Source organism: Leuciscus leuciscus (assembly GCF_965113295.1).
Source record: "Leuciscus leuciscus genome assembly, chromosome: 23".
In the NCBI taxonomy this organism is placed as follows: Eukaryota; Metazoa; Chordata; class Actinopteri; order Cypriniformes; family Leuciscidae; genus Leuciscus; species Leuciscus leuciscus.
In genome coordinates this window covers 11,638,848-11,661,577 of record NC_138747.1, presented here as the reverse complement: position 1 = coordinate 11,661,577, position 22,730 = coordinate 11,638,848, and the positions used below count along the sequence as shown (strand labels likewise).

The 22,730-nt window shown below is 38.9% G+C and overlaps 1 protein-coding gene across 2 annotated transcripts in view; it reads right to left on the bottom strand.

Annotated features, from left to right (window-relative positions):
* foxj3 (forkhead box J3) overlaps positions 1-22,730 on the bottom strand; it is a 96,165-nt gene that overhangs the window by 44,140 nt on the left and 29,295 nt on the right. For both annotated transcript variants that reach the window (XM_082155176.1, XM_082155177.1), the window contains exon 2: positions 11,509-11,944. In XM_082155176.1, coding sequence (XP_082011302.1) covers positions 11,509-11,829 — 321 coding nt within the window. In that variant the 5' untranslated portion in view covers positions 11,830-11,944. The remainder of the gene's footprint in view (positions 1-11,508; positions 11,945-22,730) is intronic.

Genomic DNA, 22,730 nt, shown 5'->3' with positions numbered 1-22,730 from the left:
GGAAGGCGTGCTCCTCACGCAAACTTCTATGCCAGTTAACTCAATCTCCTGTTACACTGAGTCTTCATACTATTAACATAAACACATTTTCTCTCCTCATTCACAAATACGAGTAGACAGAAAGACAGAGGATATAGTGACAGTGATATATAAGAGTTTCCATGATAATGGAAAATGTAAAAAAAAAACGTTAAAAAAAAACGTATTAAATATATTTATTTAATATTTTTCTTTCATTTAACGCCATTCCAGTTTTTATGGCTATGTTCATGGCGAGAGCTAGGTATAGTTATTCAAAAATAAAACTAAATAAGATGTCAAGTTCTACCAACTTTATATAAAAACAAAATTGAATACATACTAGTCTCAGAAGAGGTGTGTGTGTCACTATGTAAGAATTGCATTAATATACATTTGAACAATTTAATAAATACAAAAATAAGCATTATTGTCAGTCACTGACTCTATAACATCTGAAATGTAAAATATCTGCATTTCCATCGAATAACAATTCTATAGGAACACCAGATTACTTTAATTATAGACAATTCATTATTTCAAAACATTGACCAGGAGGCCTAGAAGAGAGAAGAGGAGAATCCATGACACACAATTCATTAAAAATCGGAGATGAAGAAAATCTTTTTCAAAGTGAACTGCACAACCATTTATGAAAATTACAATTTCATTTTTTTCTTCTTTGTATAATGCCTGCGGCAGCGACAGACCGACCAACTCCAGCTTAAGCAGATTTCAGAGAGTAGATTCTATGTTAAAGGCGGATTCCAAGGACCAGACTCTATTTATAGCATGTGCAAATTCATCATGGCTCAGCGCCTCTCTCTTGGGGCCAAATCACAGCAGCGACGAGAGGCCATGTTCAGGTCATCCCAGCCTCAATTAATAAAGAGCCGGGCATCCTCGCCAGAATGAGGGAAGCTGCTGACTTGTTTAAAGGTTGGCATGATAACCGTGCTGAAGATTTTTTATTTATTTATAAAGTGGTTTACAGAGAAAAGCAAAAACAAGTATCTTAAGCAGAAGATGGCAATTAACTTCTGCGGGGGAGGAGGTAAAAAACGTACGTAGATGGAAATATGAAAACAGGAAGTTGAGCTATAAGGTATGAGAGGACAAGCAACCCCTTCAGCTGTGACTATATTCAAAATAAAGCATGCCCAACAAAGCAGTGAATACATCATAAAAAAAAAAAGAGCACAGAGCTTATTAACTTATTTTTAGCTATAAAACAAAGCAGTTCAGAATCTTCATCTGCTTTTAACCCCTAAGTGTCTGATGGAAAGGTGGCTGCTATTTTACAAGCAATAAGAAAAGCTAAAGAGGCCGACATTCACAGTTCACCCAGGATTAAATGTTCCATGTCAGGTATTGACTGTGTAACAGGTCTCATTATTACTGTAGATTGGGTTAAATCAATCAATGAAGGACAAATGATTGATGTTTAGTGAGTGAAGTATAAACCTACATGGACAGAAGGGATCACTGGCTTCTTGCTGTCTGTAAACGCTTACTCACAATATATATTTGTATTGTACTTTTAAAATAAAGCATGGACACGACTACTCAAAAGTAACAGCAGTTACTGATCATGAAAACATTAATAGCGCAACTTGATTATTGTTTTTGAATAATGGTCTGGTCAGAGCAGCAACCACACGCAACTGCATCACAACTGGGCGTTGGAAAAATGGAAAAACTTTTTAAATGACATGCAAATAAATGAAACAGAATTTTTAATAGATGAAAAATAACAATATAATAACATTGAAGCAATCCAACATAGGGATGGGCATGATTAATCGACGATCGATAATTGATCGTTAAGAATTTCGTCGATCACGTTTATTTGTTATCGATTAAACTAATGCAGGTTGCGTTGCGTAGTGTGAGTCTTGAAGCAATGGAATTAATTTTAGCGCGGAGGTACCTGTGCATCCCGGCAACGTCAGTCCCCTCAGAGCGGGTGTTTTCGGCGGCTGGACTGGCTGTCATCAGGTTGCGGTCGCGTCTGATCCCAGATCATGTCAACATGCTTATCTTTCTCAACAGAAATCAGTAGACTGGTGCAGAAGTTCTATGGGAACTTCATGCGTTTTCTCAGATCGGATAGCTATCTGATTTATCAAAACGATTCCATTTACACCTGGTAACATAAATGTGTTTTTGCAAAACGGATATAAATCCGATCTTGAATTCCCGCGCTATATGCATATTTAAATTGTTGCACGTCATCGAAAGCAACTGATATGAGCTGCATTTTATTGATCATCAGCGAAAATTTCTAAATCAAAGACCGCAACAAGATATTGCGGCAACAGCCCTGGTAAGATCATTTCGGTTCTTTACTTTTAATGAAGATGATTGTGTGTTGATGAATGACTTTCACTTTGATTTGCGATAGTTTGCACGTTGGCTTGATGAATAGATGCTCATCTGTGGTGATGCGTGTTGAAGTAGCGTCGTCATATCTGGACATAACATGACATATAGCACGCTCTCACACGTTTATTTCTTATCATTTTTGGGATAAGTCAAATTTACATATGTGGTTTCAACAACCAGATGCATTTACTCTTGTCCAGTTTCGTCTGGAATGCGTCTCAGATATAAAGTATAAAGTGGTTTGAGCGATCGGATTTAAATCCGTCTCGAATGCGTTTCGGAGGGCATTTAGATTTGGTCTTTTCACGACCGGATAGCTATCCGATCACAGAAAACGGATGAAGTGGCCATGGGTCTCTGTTTAAGAACGCCGGCTCGCAGCTGCAGGTTCCGCTGGTTTAGAGCACCGCAGGAATCTTCAAGTCTACCGAACGTCCAGTTTCACTGCCACAAGTTGATCTTCTTGTAATAAAGATCTCATCGAGGACAAACAAACTGTATTTTTGTATTTTCATTGCATTTTTAATTTATAAAAATATTAATGATTAATCGATAGTCGATCGTTAATTCTCCCGACGATCGACTAAGAAAATGTAATCGAATGCCCATCCCTAATCCAACAGCAACACACAAACAATAGTTGTATTGTAGTTGTACCCTATAGTAAAAAAAAAGTCTGAAAATCAGCATATTATAGAGTTAAAATGATTTCTGAAGGATCATGTAAGACAGTGGAGTAATGACTGCTGAAAATTCAGCTTTGCTAGCCTGACGTCGTCATACTAGTCAGAATATGAGTCTGATACTGCTCCACTGGGCTGTGATTATGGGGGCGTATTTCAACCGAACCAGGAAAGCAAATGCCTCCGCACTCAATTGGATAGACCTACAACCAATCAGAGCAACAGAGTAAGTGACTCAACTGCATGCACAATGGAAGTAGTAGAAGATGAGATATTATATTATATTATATTATATATTATTATATATATATATTTATATTTATATATATATATATATTTATATATATTATACATATATTTGCATGTTTTCTTTGCTCCCCTGGCTCTAAAATTGTATATTGTATTGTTTTGTTGTTTAAAGCAATAAGTAAAAAAAAGAAGAAAAAAAAAAGAAGATGAATGTAAACGATCTTTGCCGGTGTTGTAAAAAAGATTTTAAGGATACACAGAGTACTTACCAACACGGTCATCATTTTTGAGAGATATAGTAAAATGTGAATGCATATATAATGGGTACAACGGGAACAAGTTCTCCGTTTAGGATTAGAACTCGACAATACAGCAAACAAACCTTATCGCAACCCAAGCACTCTTTGGTGACAAGGATGATTACGTTACTGTTGATCATCTGTCAATCATCGTATAAAGCCCGCCCTGACAATTTGATAGGTCAGAACAACTCTGGTTCGAGCAGAGTTGCTCCACAACGGATCAAGTCCAGACCGAACTTCCTGACCTCAAATTTGGTGGGCAGGGCTAAGTCCGGCTGGCATCCAGGCTACAGCTTCGCCATTACATGAATAAACTGCATTTTATCTAAATTAAAAATAGGAAACAGTTATTTTAAAATAACAATATTTCACAATATTACTGTTTTGATCAAATAAATACAGCCTTAGAAACATTTACTTAAAACTTTAAACATAAAAACAATCTGAATAACCCCAAATGTTTGAACGTTAGTGTACAGAGAATGACAATCTCTCCCTAGAATATTTAACTAGTCGTTTGATCTACCTGCCAAGTACTGAAGTAGTCAAAAGTAGTGCATTCCCTTTTTAAAGACAAAGAATAGATCATGACTGGTTACAGCACCACTGGATAAAATGCTTCAAGACGTCAATCTCTTCCGCAAGCTTTGCCAAAGTCAACTCTGTGCTTTGCGAGGTGTAGCGAGTGCCCTCTCTGCCAGCTCCACCTGGTGAGCCGCTACGCTTTCTGCCCACCTACTCTGAGTGAGCGGCGGGGTACGAGTGGGATGGGGCAAGGTGAGGCTGGTAGGCGGGCGGCCAGGCGGGAGCTTCCTGACACGAGAGCCAGACAAACAGCAGGATCAAACTGGCTACGGCATGATTCACCACCACTCCCACCACCGACACAGCCACTTCTGCTGCTACCACAATTAAAAACACAGAGAGATAGAGAGAGGCTGCGTACTAAATGTATGCAACAACACAGGCCCAATAATTGCACATTAGATGATCAAATCTGATGCACTGAAGGTGACTGTATTTTTAGAAAAAAGAAGTCTAGGAAAGAAAAAAAACAAATCAGGAAGCCGTTTAAAAATGAAATGCCCGACCACGTAATGATCCTGGCTGGAGGATTAAACTGAAAATCAGAGTGCGCTGAAGCAATTTTACATCTTAATATTCCAAACCCTGCATACCAAGCCTGAGTCGAGAGATAGGACGAGTGCAATACCTGTGCTTCCACATTTAAATAAAAGCAAGGGGAGCTGGGATTTGGGCTGTTTAGTTACTTAAGAGATAGTGTTCCCGGCTTGCAAGTAAATAACGCCCTGGGGTGGTGAAGCGGTCCCCCAAATCACTTATTAGGGAAAAAAACGGTCAATTGCCCCTGGCTTCCATTATTATGTCGGCTGCCCAGCAGTGGGTGCAACCTTTGATCTGTTTAGGTTGGTGAGCATTTGCATTTCATAATGAGATCAAAGAGGAAGGTTCGGACACTCTACAAGTGCCAACAGCGGTTTTAAACAGGGCAAGACTCAAACTCGCCTATTGCATTTATCCATTTTTGCAGGCCGAAACAGCTTTGGAGTGTCAACGGCTACGCCGTTTGTGAGGAATTATGCATTTGCACACTTTTTCGCCTGCATGCAGGTGTTGAAATGGGAGAATATCATGCCGGTAGCGACAGCAGAGATTCAAGAACAAACATTTTGAGCATATTTAACCTGGTTAAGATGCGAGAACTGCTCTGGATTTTCGGCGGCGTTTCAGACGAGCAGTCTCCTGCACATTGAGATTCAGACTCAGGGTTCAAAAGCGGGTAAAGCAATGACCTGAAAAGCCACCCGGCCTTCCCGAAGCACTACTGGTAAATCATAAGGGAGCAATTAGGCGAGAAAATGCCAGAACCGCATTGTGTATTCTAAAGAGCAGCAGCCGTGGCAAAGCCATCATAAGCAGGCCGCGCTGTCACATCTGTTAGCGCCGCACGTTTTCAGAGTGCCTGATCAGATTACGGCCTGCTCTGTGGCCGGATTACAAACCTGTTGTGTAAACAGAGATTGAAAATTCTCTGCGGATAACAAGAGCTTTCGCATGGCTCGGGTCCTCCATAATCCTCTAACATCCATACATTTAATGCTTTTAAACTGAGGTTTAGCCTGGTTGCATTCCGTTACAGCTTCTATATAAGTGCTCTGAGGTCAAACGAGATGAAGATGCTGGAACGCTCGGATCAGGTAGGTTGCGATGGCTTTTGCTTTAACCAGAGACAGTTTCTGGTGTCAAATGCAGAGACTCAGAGGGTGACTGGGTGCTAAGCATCTTGACAGAATTAAACACCTCATCAGTGACAAGTGCGTTTGACGGGGAACAGTGAGCCTCTCAACCTGATAGATGTCAAATTAATCTAATTTGCTCTTTCACTCTTTACACCGAGGTAGCTTCCATGCAGATAACTTGGAATTATGAGAACCGGACAAAGACGAGTGTATTACATAAGAGCTTTCAATAGGGATGGAGGATTACTTCTAGTGGTGACAGTCTAAGCAATATCTTGTATGCGTGTAGTGGCTACAAAATTGAACACCACCCTGCTGTTCCAAGGCAGCAATACTGGATTGTTTCATTCAAATCATATACAAGAATTTGATCTTTAATTCAAACCACTGTGGGATTGTATACATGTATAAACATACCTGCATATAATATACTATATTACTGTACTATATACTATAATACTAATAATAATAATACTAATAAAACAAAATGCACTCTTGCATAGGTCATATTTTGAGGGCTGATAAAAAAAGCTATTGGGTCACAATCAGCAACAAAACTGAAAAGCATCTCTTGTGTTATAAAAGTACAAAATAAATAGAACAATAAAAAAAATACAACTTGCAGAGATTAGTTTTCTTTACCAGTGAGAGTTCATTGACGTGGTGACAATAGCAGATGCACAAACTTCAATATTACGCTTTTTAAAGAAATCACAGAAAGATGAGCGAGGAGAAAAAGAGGCATCTACATCTGAGTCGAATTTACCTTTCCATGAGGAGACAGTGAGTGAAGCGGCACCTGAGGCTTCCCATTTCCTGGACACACATTTTTCATCACTGGACTAGGGCTGTCAACGAATATTCTAAAGTCGAATATATATTCGAATAGTTTTAAAAAGCAGAAATTCGAACGTAAAAATTTATATTCGAATGTGAATTTCGAATATGGAAAAACACGCCCGCGGAAGCAGAGGCGCGGGCCGCGCGGCTGTCTGCTTTGCGAGTGGGTGCGCTGCCGTGAGGCGTCAGGGACAGGTCACACGAGTCGCACTGTCTAGCACAGCGTGACTGCTGAAAGTTGACTTATGGAAGATGGCAGAAAGTGCAGAGCCCAACTCGACCGCAGCAGAGAAAGTGATTTTAACCCCCCAAAATCTAAAAAGCCATGTCTGGAAGTACTTTGGATTTTGGTCGGTAGAAGGTAAAATTGTGGAGCCGCGAGATAAAGTAGTATGCAAGCTATGTAAGATACAGCTATTCGACCACTAGCAACATGAAGTCACATCTCGAAAATGTGCACCCAAATGAGCATGGCATAATGACAATTATTTTTTTATTTTTTTATACAAGCACCAAGAATGTTTTTTTAATAGCACTTTATTTTTTATGAACCTAAACGGAAATGTTCCATGTTTACCACAGCACAGCCCGCTCGGAGCTTTCAATGTCGGTTCTATACTGTAAAACTTCAATTAATGTTAATAAATTTGTTTCAATCACTGAATGAAGCCTGCTATATTTGGGACAAGAGTCGCGACCTTAAATTGCTTGCACAAAACTCTTGATCAGCACTCAACATGTGCTTATTGTTGTTGTTAATTTAAACTGTTATGCGCAGAGAGAGCGCGAGGGCGAGAGAGGGAGAGAGTGCCTGCGATTGAGGTCTGCGGTCTTGGCCATTAGTTTATTTACTTGGTTTTGTGTTGTAATACATTGTCAAATATGTTTAAACTTAAATTAACTACCTACACAAGTAGTTATGTATCTCTTTGTATTAATTTGTCCTTATTGATGTAATGCGCGTCATTGACAAAATGCGCAACCAGATGTTCGAATAGTTCGAATATTCGTGTGTTTTTTAGAGGGAATATTCGAACGTCATTTTTGAGCTATTTTGACAGCCCTACACTGGACTGAAGTAGTTAGACTTCCACGACACAAATCGGCACAATGCCAAATGATTTTGTCTCATTATGTCAGCGGAAAATAGTCTGTCATTAATGGCATAAATTAGGGTCAGACATCATTCGAAAATTAAGAGCAAGACATCATTCGAAACTGTAAAGGGTCTAATTTTATTTGTGTACACTACACTCACAATAAAACAAAACACTGTGCTTTTGTAAAATAAAGAAAACAAACAGGATGGCGCTTTCTGCCATCACGGTTTTCTTCACGTGAAGTTAGTGGAGCGCGTCACAAAAATTTATCGAAACTCAAAGTATAGACTACTAGCAAGCTCTTGCGTGCCAGGAAAATGACTCTGAACCCTTATGTGCTTTATCCAGAATTTGAACCACTTCATATTTGATGTGTCAATTTATTTTCATCGCTAACATAGACATAAGTGTTTAGATCCAAGCTATAAACTTTATAAACATAAGTACTTCTGATATAATTTGAACATTTGTAACACGGAAATGATAATGTGTTATTGAAAAGACTGTATGTGAAGCTGTTTCATACCTATACATGACAACTGCTCTCTCTGGTTCAGCGACAGAGTAAACGCAGATTTTAATGTTCGCTGTAATCGGACTTGTCAAAGGTTTAATAGACAGCCGTGTGTGTGTGTGTGTGTGTGTGTGTGTGTGTGTGTGTGTGTGTGTGTGTGTGTGTGTGTGTGTGTGTGTGTGTGTGTGTGTGTGTGTGTATATATATATATATATATATATATATATATATATATATATATATATATACACACACACATACACTGAGGAGAATACTAAACCATAATGAGCGTTTAATATAGGCATCATATAGCCTATTCCATGCTCAAGCGCACGCATAAAGTTTAACATTAGAGCAAGCAGCCATGTAAAGTTGCAACTTGCATGTTTCAAATGATAACCCAAATTTGTGGTCGATGGACGATAGGCCAACATTTGGATTTCCTGACCGAGGCGACATACTGTAATTACCACAAGGACCCGCCGTTAACGATCTGTCCCTCACAGACTTCGCAACAAGGTTTTTTTTTTCTTTTTCTGCGACTAAATGACTAATACAATTTTGGTCGACTAAGCCTCTTCTAGTCGACTGACATTAAGTCGACTTTTTGGGGGCAGCCCTAATTATTACAGAATAAAAGTATGAATTTATTTGTAAAAAATATCTTACTGACCCCAACCTTTTAACTGGTAGTGTATAAGAGAAGTCATCCTGCACACTGCTATAACTTATAAAATCCAAAAATGTCCACTATAAAGCCAAAGACAGAGTAAATACAAAATGTAAAAGTTCTTACAGATTAGAAATAATCTGTTCAATTTCACATCAGTGAGTAATTTTATATATTTGAACTAAAAAATAAATACAAATGGCTAGAAAAAACAAAAACAAGTGACTTGAAAAAAAATGAACCAGCCACAGAAAAAAGTTAATTGGTTACAATCCTACTCTACAGTAACTGCATGTGGTCAAATTAATCTCAAACTGCATATCTGTCTCCCCTAATACTGCATATTTTTTGACCTTGATGAATTATCTATTCTTATTGACAGCACTTATTGATCTTTCTTAAAAGTGTTGGCTAATGGAGTTCTATTGAGATGACTAAATGAGTTGCCGCCGCCTGGATTAGCCCAGTCTCATCTCTCCGGCACAGCTAGAATTATCATAGAGAACAGACGTGTGCGTGCGCTGGGTCGTAAATTCCTGCTGCCGACATCTCAGGGGGGTTGTGGAGAGATGGAGGGCGATGACTGCACACAGACCTACATTCACCCCAGCCACACTCGGTATATGTGGAAACTCACAAATATAGCAGCGTGCACTTCAGAGACAAAGGATCTCTCTAAAATAATAGTCGATGGCGGTCGGAGTGAGATTCACGCTCTCCTGCCTATTAAAAGCAACACTCGTATTGCTGTTATACAATTCTTAACACCAACTCCATAGCTCCGTTTTCCCATCAGTACACACTCTTCCGCCTAGGAGATGCGTTTCTGCTGCAATATCCTGAAAGCCATTTTCCACATCACATAGTAGGACAGCAACATAGCACTTTCAGAGACTGGCCGGCATTTGATTTCAGCTGTATCTTCAACCTATAGATTTATAAATAAAAAAAAGAAACAGAACCACCTTCAATTATCTAACTTAGCCTTCGTATAAACAAAGGAATGACAACACACTACAGAATGTATATTTGGCCTTTTTTTAAATTGATAGGCTGCTAGATCTTTAATATAATAGCTGTAACAATACATGATATAGAGATGGAATGTGGCAATTAACAGCCATCATTGACAACAGCAGTGGGTCGCCTCTTTCCACAAGGCTTTTGAAAAAAGGCTACATTCCAGGAAAATGGAAAGCCGTCTCCCGGTAAACGTGTCAGGGCAGCAACCTTGTACAGCGATTTCAGTGAAAACCGCAGAAATCCATTTGTTATGTCTGTCCAAAATGCATTAAATTAGAGCCATCTTTCCAGGTACCACGGACAAAGTGTGAGCACGTTTCTAGCAAGAGAATAAAAAGGTTAGTCTTTAACGAATAAAAGCGCCACACTGACCCTCAAACTCACCTAAGATATCTGCAAACAAATCTTTTGAGGGGAATTTTTTTTTCCATTACGCTTCTGGAGGAAAGAAAACTTTAAGAAATAGGATTGATAAATAAGCAGAAACTCTAAAGCTCTATAATTCACAGATAACAATAGAGGTGGGAGTTTATAAAGCTGCATGTTTGATTTGTTATTTTGATTATAGTTATCAAGTAAAAACTGCATCTATAAAAATATTTTAAGGTGATTTTTAAACTTGCAAAATCATCTGTTGCTCTTGTATCTACACGGACATAAATATCCGTTTCATAGCAGAGCAAAAGAGGGTGGTGGGTGTAAAAATATGCTCACCAACAGATAGACACACACACACACACAAGCACAAGCACGAACAGGGCCGCGTCTCGCACGGATATGAACCACATACATCTTGTCAGTCTGCAATAAAGCTGTGCTACCAATTCTATTGCCAATAAATGTCAACTGATTGGAAAGCTCATTCTAATATCAATTTCCATCTCCGCTCTTTAAAAGGCAATCAGCACGGCTTCATCTCTGTATATCATATGCTCCTTGAGATGGTGACACAGCAATGGCTCTCTCCAACATAATGGACTTCTATCAAGGCATCTGGCATCAATAATACAAGCCATGAAAGGGAGTTTTTTTTTTCTTCTATGGCTTGTGTGGCTGGATCTGGCTGGGTGAATATCAACACACTTCCTTCTCACACTTGTGTCTGCAAAAAGAGCCTTTATTTTCTTGTGTCTAGAGAGACAAGATACTGTGTCAAATATTAATGGTCATAAACATATCCGAATGGCGCTTTGCAAAGTAGCAGCGTGGCTGTTGCTTTGATATTTTCTAAATGTTCCTTGGCGAGGAAAGGCAAAAAAAAAAAGCCTTGACAGCATAAGAAATGAGAATAATTTCACACATTAACCTTGGCAGTCTCCTCTGACTAAATTCAGGGCTGATTTGGTACACTGATTGAATTTAAGTGGAGGGACGTCACTCATGTGCATGCAAATGTCTCTGACGGGCAGAAAGCAAATAATGACAAATTAAAGGACGCTTACAGTCAGCACTTCGCCCCTTACCTTCCACCCGCTGCCGGCTTCCCTGTAATAGGGGAAATTGTCACAGATCCACTGGTAGATCTCGCTCAGTGTCATTTTCTTCTTTGGCGAGCTGTTGATGGCGAACGTGATGAGGCTGGCGTAGCTGTACGGCGGTTTGCCGTCCTTGTGCTGCTGCACCTCTTCCTGGTCCAGTGTGGTGTTGGGGTCCAGCAGGGCGCTCTTCTTAGCCATGCCTGGCCCGTGAGTGTTCTGGGCATCTGCTTTCTGAATGGCCGCCCGCATGGTCAGCTGCGGCAACCAGTCCATGGAGGTCAAGCTGCTCTCCAGCTCCGACGTCATGATGGCAGGTTGAGTGTCGGCGGCTGCGGCGAAGGAGGGGTGACGATCCGGTGCGGTGAGAATGAAGGGGCTCCCTCAGATCACTGTTTTTGTCGGTGTCAGTCAAAAATGAAACCTGCAGAGAAGAGCAAGAGAGGGGATCATTATATTGCCCGACACTGTCAAGATATGAGTGATTGCTTCTGAAGCACGTCGACACTTCAATAGTTAGAACCACTCCAGCTGGAACCAATGTCATTTTAATTAGCACATTCAAACAGGCAGCGTTTCTCTTTGGAGAGAAGCTCCAGAACAGACGCTGATCTGCAGACAAACCAAAAAAAAACAAAAAAACACTGAGCTGAACAGACTGGCCAAGCCGTCTGACCCACCTCCTACCTCCGGCCTGCACCCTGCAGCTGACTCACACAACAGTAATCCGAGCCGCAAACTGAGTAAATGCTGCGGAATTGTTTTCACAACTGCCAGCCAAATGGGGGATTGGTTCACAAGAAATTCCAATTCTCCTGAGGGTAGCGTAACCCTTTCTATCTCCCTCTACCCTTCCCCCTCACCATCTCGTCTGCGTTGTAAACAGGCCTCAGAATCGTCGTCACTGTGCGACACGGGCTCTTATTCCCGTCTGCGGCTTCACCCTACACCCACAAACAACCTTGTGTTTTAGGCACGCTGCCCCCTCTGATTTAAAATGGCGCGAGGCTCGTCCCGTCGCATAGGTAGACGGTCAGACGGCATAACCCATCCACACTCTAAAGAACTTATTATCGTGAAAATGACAACACGACTGGAAAAAAGGCACCAGGGGAGGGAATATCCCAGATGTTATTCAGACGAACCTCAGTTTAAAAATACCTCCCCGGTTCTCTCGGGAACCGAAAGAGACGCCCTCATTGAAATTCCTCTAGAATGGCGGAAAGCGAGCACGAGCCTCTGAAATCTGATAAATGAGATGTCTGTGAGGCCAGTTCTATGACAGACACTTTTTTTTCATCATTGTGTCATTTCCATAAAGGTGAGTCATGACCCTCTAATTTAAAAGATTTTTCCCTGCATGAGTATGGGAACCTCTGATCTAGCTGTATGAAGTGCAAACTTAAAATTCAAATTTAGCATCCTCGTCGTTCACATGCAGGAAATAAGCGCCTTTGGGCGCTTGTTAATTAAATTAAATCAAATCAAAGCACAGTGGACTCCTCAGTTTTTCATGCATCCAATCTGATCTTCCCATAGACTGCAGAAATAAACTGCATCGACAAACTGAAACTGCTGCATGTTCCAACAAACAGGCAACCATCAAGCATCCCAAAAGCAATGCCAGGCAGAAGGCAGCAAAAACATATAAAAGCTAAGGCAAATAAGCATTTGGTAAAATATATAGCCTAATCATGATTTTCGATAAGCCTGTCTGCCAAATGCATAAATGTTAACGTAAGGTTAGCCAGTGTCTGAAGGTTTTCAAAGTGAAATTGTAAATATCAGCATTGTAATCTAAAACTATTTTAAACAGAATTTTTATTCTTTTTTTCAGAATAAACAAAGTTTTTGTGACCTTACCCCTTCTGGTACTGTCCATGTCGGTCAAAAATGACAGATTTTTTTATTTTATTATTATTGTACTATATTTTAGTTTGATACTATTTTTTTATTTCATATTTTGTATTTTTAGGGGATTCTATGGTCCTAAATTATATTTATGCAGTAGTTATTTATGCATTTATTCACCTTTTTAGCATGGACCTGAAAATTAAATTTCCAACTTAAAAGGTCATAAACCTTTGATGCTTTGGAGCAAAGACTTAAGGTCTATTTTTAAAGGTGACACCTGGCAGATTATTGCTGAAGTGCAAAAAAGTGAACTTGGGGGAAAAAAAGTTATAAAAATGTACATTTAACATGAAAACGGCACAAAAATACCATTTTCAATTTTAATATGAAATAGGCTATATATTTTCCAAAACACATTTTGAATCAAAAACTGTGAGAAAGTCAAAACCATAATTCTAAAGAAGCTGTGTTCCAAATTTGAAGATGATATCTAAAAAAATTTGCTTTCAGTAAGAATTTGTTTGTGCAGTCATTTTTGACTGTGAACAATACAAGTGTGGCTATTTATTTTTCAGGACCATTTAACTTTTTCAAATCATGTAAAAAAAAATGGTGTGTGTTCATAGGCTAAATTGTCGATTATGAACATCTATGCATTTGAAATGTGACAGATTAAAATGTGGGCAGGAGAGAATGAATTGCTCAGAAAAACTTTGAATTATTGATCAAAATTAAAGAGTTAGATATCAAAAAGATCAGATAAAAAAAAAAAAAAAAAAAACAGCAATAAAATAACTGATGTAAAGTTCAAAACTTTCATATCAAGTTTAAACTTTAAGAGGAAGTCTAATTTTGGTAAAGATAACCAAAACAATGCTAAAATACTTCAGGAGAACTTTTAAACACTTCTACATTACAATATATATATATATATATATATATATATATATATATATATATATATATATATATATATATATATTTAAAACAAAACAGCTGATTAAAGGCTAATTTGGACTTAAATATTTGAATATTTGTGAGGCTGCTCATACCACATGTGCATAATGCACAATGTATTTTAAGGCTGTGACTAATAAACTAATACAGTACAAAACCGCTAAATGATGCATGCAGAATGAGGCTCTCTGTGCACTTAATATTCACATCGCCATCCCACAAACCATAGAAGTATCCCTGCGATGACTCTGAATGATGAAATCTGCAGATAAAGACTCGGTTCTCAAGCATCACCTACTTTGCTACAGGGCTGCTGCCATTTTGACTGCATGCACATCAACGAGAAATGCACCACACACACTCAGGAGTGCTGCTGTGTTAATTAGCACACCTCTGCCGTGCCAGGCAGTAAAATGCAGTAAGCATCTCCCCTCATTAACAGTGGCACCTGTACAGACGACTCAGTAACAGGCCCCACTCCGTAGAAGAGCATGCATTGACTGGCACGAAAAAGGGATATGGCTGGTGGCCATTACACACACATCCACAGAGTTAGGCAGTTCAGCCTACTAATGCAAGTAAACCCCTAGGAATTGATTTCAACAAATGCATGTCACTGCTTTGAGAATACTTTGTTGCAGCCAAAATAAAATACTATTTACACCATAGAAGACATAAGAGTAAATGTTTTAGGTAAACTAAAAACAATTCCACATGATCAGTGTAGTTATTGTTAACTAAATAAAACTATTCAAAATCAATTCAAATAAAGCTGAACTAAAATCAAATAGAAATATTAGATGTTAATATAATAGGTGAAAAACTGAAATAAAGTTTTCAGTTTATAATGATTATCAGCTAAAGTTTAAGTACTACAAAATAAATAAAGTTTAAGTACTAAATTTCAAAAACTAAAATGAAAATAGAAAAATAAAAGCGAATGAGTGGCGACAGGTATCAGCCATTAAAACTTTGGCTACTTTGTGGTTGAAAAAATATTCACATATTTTATATATATTTTATATAATACATACATACATATATATATATATATATATATATATATATATATATATATATATATATATATAATATGTATATGTACGTACGTGTGTATAGATAGATAGATATACATACATATATTTGTGTGTGTGTGTGTGTGTGTGTGTGTGTGTGTGTGTGTGTTTGAGAGAGAATCTGTGCATGGTCTTTAAAATCATAATGTTATGAAATTATATCCACAAGGTAGATTTTATCAATAAGACCATGTTGAATCAACTCACAAACAGTGAAAATGCTAATATTCATCATGTTATTGGTTAGCATTGAGCAATGTTTGAGAAATCCCATGGTAAAATAAACAAACAATCCTAAATACAATCCTACTGTAATTCAAAGATGACATTTACTCGTGAGTAATCTCATTCCAAAACTCAATATCATCCGATCACAGTGTTAAAAGAGAACATTAATTGCTTTGGCACACCGTATGCTCTCTCAGATGCCGTTTCTACGACTCAAAGTGTGAACAATAAATATTTACTTTACGGAACAAACGCGAGCAAACTTGTGTGTGCACATGGATGTGTGGATTAGTAAGCAGACTTGCGGTGGAGAGGGCCCCGTCGGGGGGGGGGATGGTAACTTGGCTTCGGCAGAGGGGAATCACTCTCTGTGAGCTCCTTCCACAGCGCCTGAAGACCTGGCACACCGCTTCACAACAACAACAGTGATGTAACCTAGTAACAAGCCCTTGGCTTTTCTACTCCTAACCGAAACTCTGGCCATGTCTTCCATATCAACAACATTATTACACTGTGTAAAAAAGGCTTGTGTTGTCTTAGCAATCATGAAAGGGAAAACAGGGAGTGGTGGGAAACACGCTCACCTGCCCCAGAGTAAAAAGGAGATTCCTCATTTTTTCCAATGCCCCAGGCGCTGATCTCGAGTTATTTTTGAAAACAACAACTAAAATAGCAACGGCTCATTGTTGCGCCTGAATGTTGAGTGCTGTAATTGTTCGCTGCGGCCGGCTCGAAGACTCATCTTCATTAAATGGAAAAGTAGGTAACAGCAACAGCTTTTAAATGTCAGTCTTCCCTCTCCATTAAAGGCTTAATGGTTGCATTGAAACCACCCCCAGGGTGAGAACATTAATAACCCAGTCGTTACTCGCATTTTTAGGATGTGTCAATTATCGCTCCGCTGCGCACACTGCCAGCCGAGCGCATTGTTCGGCTTATTACAGCCTGCAGCAGATCAGGGCTTGTCACAATGAGACCGCCGCTCATCCTGGCATCTCGGATGCCAGCGCTGATCTCAGGCCTGCCAGAGAATTTCCTTTAAGGCAGCGTGCACAGACCGGGAGATCTGAGGCGTCGAAGGAGCCCTGTTCCAGTAACGAGGTCTGGCAGATACACACTGGCCGGGGTGCTGTGTCCTCAGAGTGCCAGTCTCATTGCTTTACATGAGGGCAGATTCCCACCTCCCCGGCTCAGCAGTCTAGAGGGAACGCATACATGTACTCCATAATTAATCTGCCAGTCAAAGCAAAGTGCCACTCTGGCTGGAGAGAAATGGAGAACTGCGCACATCCGAGCAGCTGATAATCATAAATGTTACACAGTGTTAATGGTAGGTTAACGTGAAAGCCACAGGATTTTAAAAAGCCTCGAGGGCCAGGAACACTAAGACAAATGGACACTGAATTCCCACATAAGCATTTCAGCCTGATGTGCTTATATGCACAGAATGTCAACTGAAAAATGTAATTTGCCAAATTGTAAAATCATATTCATAAAATAAATCAAATCAGTCATTTTTAGAAGAAAAAAAAAAACCCTGTACATTTCTATTTTTATCATCTTTACATGACATATAAGACAATGTAGCATTATCTGTCTTCTCTTGCAAACTGTGCTTTTTAATGCACAAGTACCAGAGGAAGATGGGAAGATATTTTAGGTTTGGGGTGCTCTGTGTGTTTTGATTTATTTAGGGGAGGGGGGTGGCATTTGAATAAGAAACAATATTGACTGTATAAAACACATAAAAACTCCATGAGGCACAACAAGCGTATCGTCGAGAACACTCATTTAAACTGCATACACATGGGGACATTTGACTGCACATCATATTTTTGATATTATTGATACTGCTTGCAATCGTAATGCAACGAAACGGTCTACGGGACATAAATTAAGCCTTTAAATAAAAGGGTTATTGAGCTGTTTACACTGCCATATATAATTAAAGAGCCTGCACAGCAACAGGAAATAAAAATTAACACAAAAAATCTGCCTACCTCACACAACACCGAAGGTGGACTTGCGCTTAGGAGTAGAGTGGATGAACTCTTTGAACTGCAACGGTCACAACATGACATCACACTCTGCGCATATGTTTCAGAAATCATAATTCAACATATTTTTAATAGCCCACTTAAAGTGTTTATTACAAATAAATGACTAAATGCTAAAAAAAGAATAAATGTAAATTAACAAAAATTTGCGTTGCATTTACAATCATGCAGTACCCCTACTTCCCGCACCTCTGACAAGTTCAAGTTTCCATACAAAGTAATGACATTGTATTTCATACATTTAATTAACAGTGATATGAATCTTAGCTTCTGCTTTTGAAAAGTATATATCCCTGTTGTCCTAAACAAGGACTGCAACTTGAAAATGATCCATTAATGTTGTATTAATTGGAATTAAAGCATGAATATCATACCATATGTGTTAGCTGGGTACTGCTTGATAAGCTACATCCAGGTCATTTAAATATAAATGATCATTTTTAATTATTGAATTATATTAGCCATTCCTGGTAGGAAAACACAATAGTGTGCAACAGTCGAATTTCAAAACTAACAAACAAAATGTATCCAAAGGGGAATTGTTTTTTAACAATAACTTATAAATTGTGAAAGACAAACCAACACATTAAAACTGTTAAGTACATAGTCTTGTACCTTTGTTTGGTCTGATTTTCAAATACAGATTTTTCTGATTTTGTTGCTTCAAATAAAAGTTTGTAATGTTGCAATTCACCTCACAGCTAGCTAGTTTGGTTCATAGCTTATTTTTTGTTGTATCCCTATGGGTAAAATACTTTCAGAACCACGGCTGGTGAAAAAGTGAATGGGCACCGTTGCACTCTATTGGTTATTAGCTGGAGTTTTTAATTTGGCCGAATCAGGAAGATATTGGATGTTGGACATTTCCACCTATTTAACAAAAACTAAAATGGCACACATCTAGATCTAAATAAACATAGGGGAAAGTAAAACAATGACAAAACATGACTGAATCATCATGACTAAAACATTAGTCCATCAGAGTGACCTTCACAGAAAAAGACATACTCTAAACAGAGCTCAGACTGCTGGATGTAGAATGTGAAAGGAGAAAAGGTACACCAGACAATTTTATCGTCACTGCATATCAGCTTCCAGCTGCAAACATTGCACTCGTGCCTTCTGAGAGATCAAAAAAAAAAATCCATACAAGCTAATCAGCTGCAGGATGTCACATGGGGTTAAAAGCAGAGACAACAGGCTTTGTAACCTCTGATGCAGATACACTCAAATAATTACTGAAAAGGGAGGAAGGAATTTGAATTTATGCAAGAGTAATTATGCCATTTGGGGATATTAGAGAGATTTTCTCAGCAGTCTGCCACCACTCGCAGTGCTTTTCAGAGCCGGGCGACTAAGAGCTGCACACGCTGACAAACACAAGGCCTTCGGCTCATTGTGCAATCTGCGGGCCCTTACAAAATGACGCTCGGCATTCCAGTAATTCAATAAGCCCTTCCAGTGAATTACAACCCTGATCAGGAGGGGGATTGTCTCTGTGTCCCTGGCAGCTAGGCTAGGAGGTGCCCTTTGTGTATGGAGCTGTGCCGCTGCCCTGACACCAACCATGCGAACCCAATTACACTGCTTTGTGAGCCCACGGCCCCCATATTAACACATATTCTCCCCTGAAAAGCGTCGACCAGTGCCAGGCTGGCAGCCATTCGCCAGAGCCCACTGTTGAATCTCAAATAAAGCACTTAAGGCTCTGGCAAAATAATCATTTGTCCCTGGCATTCTTGAAAGCCCCCTTTCTCATCAGAATTCCCAGCTCCTTTCCTTGGCAATTAAATGCTAAGCTCTTCGACTCTCTGCAGCAGGGAGCACAATGGGACCTCAGAGCTGCAGCAGACACAAGCCAATGCTCACTAGCATTATTAAAAGAAAAAAAAATGAAATGAGAGATATTGACGTTCATTCTTTTGCATCTCTTTCGGATGGCGAACCTCTGATAAATTTCTTGATTTTGTCTCAACTAAAATCCACGTTAATTGCTCTCCTCTATGTATTGAAAATCATCTCTACTACTTGAAGACATGAGAAAAGACCTCACTAAATCTCATTCATGCGTCACTTGTTTAGCAATTCCAAAATATATTCCATTGGAATTGGAATATTCTGACACTTTATCGTGATCTGTCTAGTTAAATCTGTCACACTTTAACTATTTAGTCACAAAGAGTGAATAAACAAGCTGAAATAAAAGGACTGAATGGATTCAGACGTTTCAAGTTCATCTCACGTAGGCCTAAAATTGTCAACACTTGGGATGACATTAACACTTGGGTTATAATTAAACCCCTTTTGCTTTTCAATCAATATCCAATCTCTCAGAAGTAATTAACAACATATTAAAGAGTTTATTGCCTGGCAGAGCTGGCTGCTGCTGCATCATTAACTGTTAAAATGTGACTCTTTGACACCTACAGTCATTTCGCAGCTTTTTACTGCAACACACCAGACCCCCCCCCCCCCCCCCCCCCCACCCACCCTCACCCCCCTTCTTGGCTGTCATTCCGGCATCCCCCTCAAAAAGAAACGCATTACCTTCCGGCGGGTGCAGATTCACATTAGGAATCGCACACAATGGCTGATACCAAAGAATACGTTGCAGAAGGAGTGAGAGCGAAAGAGAGCATGATCAGTCTCAACCACAATGCACAGTAATTATGATTCTTCTAAGGGACAAGTACCTTTATGCAACATTAAATCAGATGTTTAAAAATTAAAACAGAGCAATAATTGCCCAGACACATGCAGAGACAAAAATGCTTGACGAATCTGAGGTTGCGAGTGCAGTGCGTGATGTGTCACAAAGGGCTAATCCCTTAGGAAATGAGGAACTTAAGACAACATGACGCAGAGGGGGAATACCAGCGAGGGCAGATGAAAATATGGAATAAAGTTGGTGATTTCAAACCCACACAATTTAGCATTACAGATGCAACCTTCTCAATGCTCTGATGTAGGTTACTCTCAGCAAGTCTGCAAGTAAAAAAAAAGGTCAGATTACAGGCTAGAAACATGAAAGTTCAGTGTTAGGAATCATATTGTCTGCCACATTGAATATGGCTATTTCTCTAATACAAATACACTCACATGGAGTGCATTAAAATAAGTATTTGTTTTCTGATTAGCAATGTATTGCACTTACAATATTTATCAGATGGCTCAGTTTAAGTTACTGGGTCTAGAGAAAACCCTTAGTAGTATGACGACAACCAATTCAAAGAGCAACAGTTACTGTTCAAAAGCAGCCACCCACTATAAAGACTTACCCTTTTCCCAGAATGATAATGCATCGGAATCTGTGGTTGCACAATGCGGCGGCACACTAGAGATTAGAGGATTAAGTCACAGGTCAATAGTTTCATCTTTTGTTGATGTTCCAGCTTAGCCATCACTTTTAAAAGACAATGCAAGAAAGGAGCCATGTCATATGAAGCAAGGGGCATGTGTTGTCAATATGCTATTGTCCCAGGGACACTTAAGAAATGGTTAATGCACACAAAAATTTACAAAATAAATGAAGTATGGCTACTTGAAGCAGGTGACAGGGAAGGAATAAACTGGACAGACCAGCAGAGGAATTTGACCAGGGATTCCTGGTCATGCAGCTTTATAGTTACACCCAGTCATAAATTCCTCTGAATGATGCCATATATAGAGAGTCCGGACCGAGTCATACTCATAGTCATATCTGAAGGTTGGGTTTAGTTATGTCGGTTCTACAGTGACCACTATCAATGAATAGAAACAAATAGTAACACATTTGACAGTTAAACAGAGTTTACAAGACCTGCTTTGATGTGCCCAATGACTAAGAAACCCACCCAACCTTATACTTTATGGGTGTGAGTATATAGCTTTCTCATAATTCATGGCAAGCTGTTTACATACAGTTAATTAAAAATGCTTTCAATGTAATAAAATGAGAAGGTGTTTATGTTGTCCCAATACAAAGGAAAAGTATCAATCTCAAATTATAACAACACTCTAATAACTCTGTGGAATCTGTGGAAGTGAAAAAAAACGAAGTAAGATTAAGTATGCTAATTAATGAGTTTATGAGGCTGATTTTGGTAAAAATGACCAAAACAGACAAGGGAAAAAAACACGAGAGTAGGGCTGTCACTAATGATTATTTTGGTAATTGAGTAATCTGTCTATTATTTTGATGATTAATCAAGTAATCTGATATATTTGTGGTTATAAAAATACACCTAAGCAAAGACCTAAGCCTTTAAAATTACTTAAAATGCATATATAATAACAATGAGGCAATAATATATGGTTCAAATAAAGTATCAAAATAAAGTAATCATATGGTTTTAAAAACAATATTGTTAAAATACATAATATGAACAATCATCTTGTGTACATTATATATTATAACAAATGCCAGCAGACGGCACCAACGGCCCAGTGTTGTTACACTTTACAGCAGATCAAATCCTTGTTTAATATTGGCCAAACCACATCTAAATAAAATGATTACTTAATCTTTAATATTTGGCCACTTCTTTACGATAGAAATGCTAGTCACTTATTTTCCACAGCTCATTTTGTCTGGAGTTTTTTGTCTAATGAAAATTCTTGGAAAGATAATTTTGCAGTGTTTCATCAGCAGAACAATCCAAAAACACATTAAATAACACTCACAGCATCACTTTCATTCCCGTAAAAAAACAAAAAAACAAAGATGGCGCTGCTGTGAATAAGGTCTATTTCCTGAACAAGAACATGTGGACATCAAAACATGTAAACTCAGAGCGAGGGTTTAAACTTTTAATTTGAAATCACGATGAACATTTAGCATATTTAGAAACATATTGATGTAGCCTATTTTCCTGTGTTGGCTTCAGTTTATAAATTATTTACAAATCTAATGAAATGGTGCACATTGCGTTCCCAGATGAACATAAGCAACCCAAACTCACAACACATACAGAGCTGGAGTTTGAGACGCGATTCACATGTGTAAATGATAACTGTTCATGTGGAGCAGCATTCACTGTGAACGGAGCCGCTCAGACAA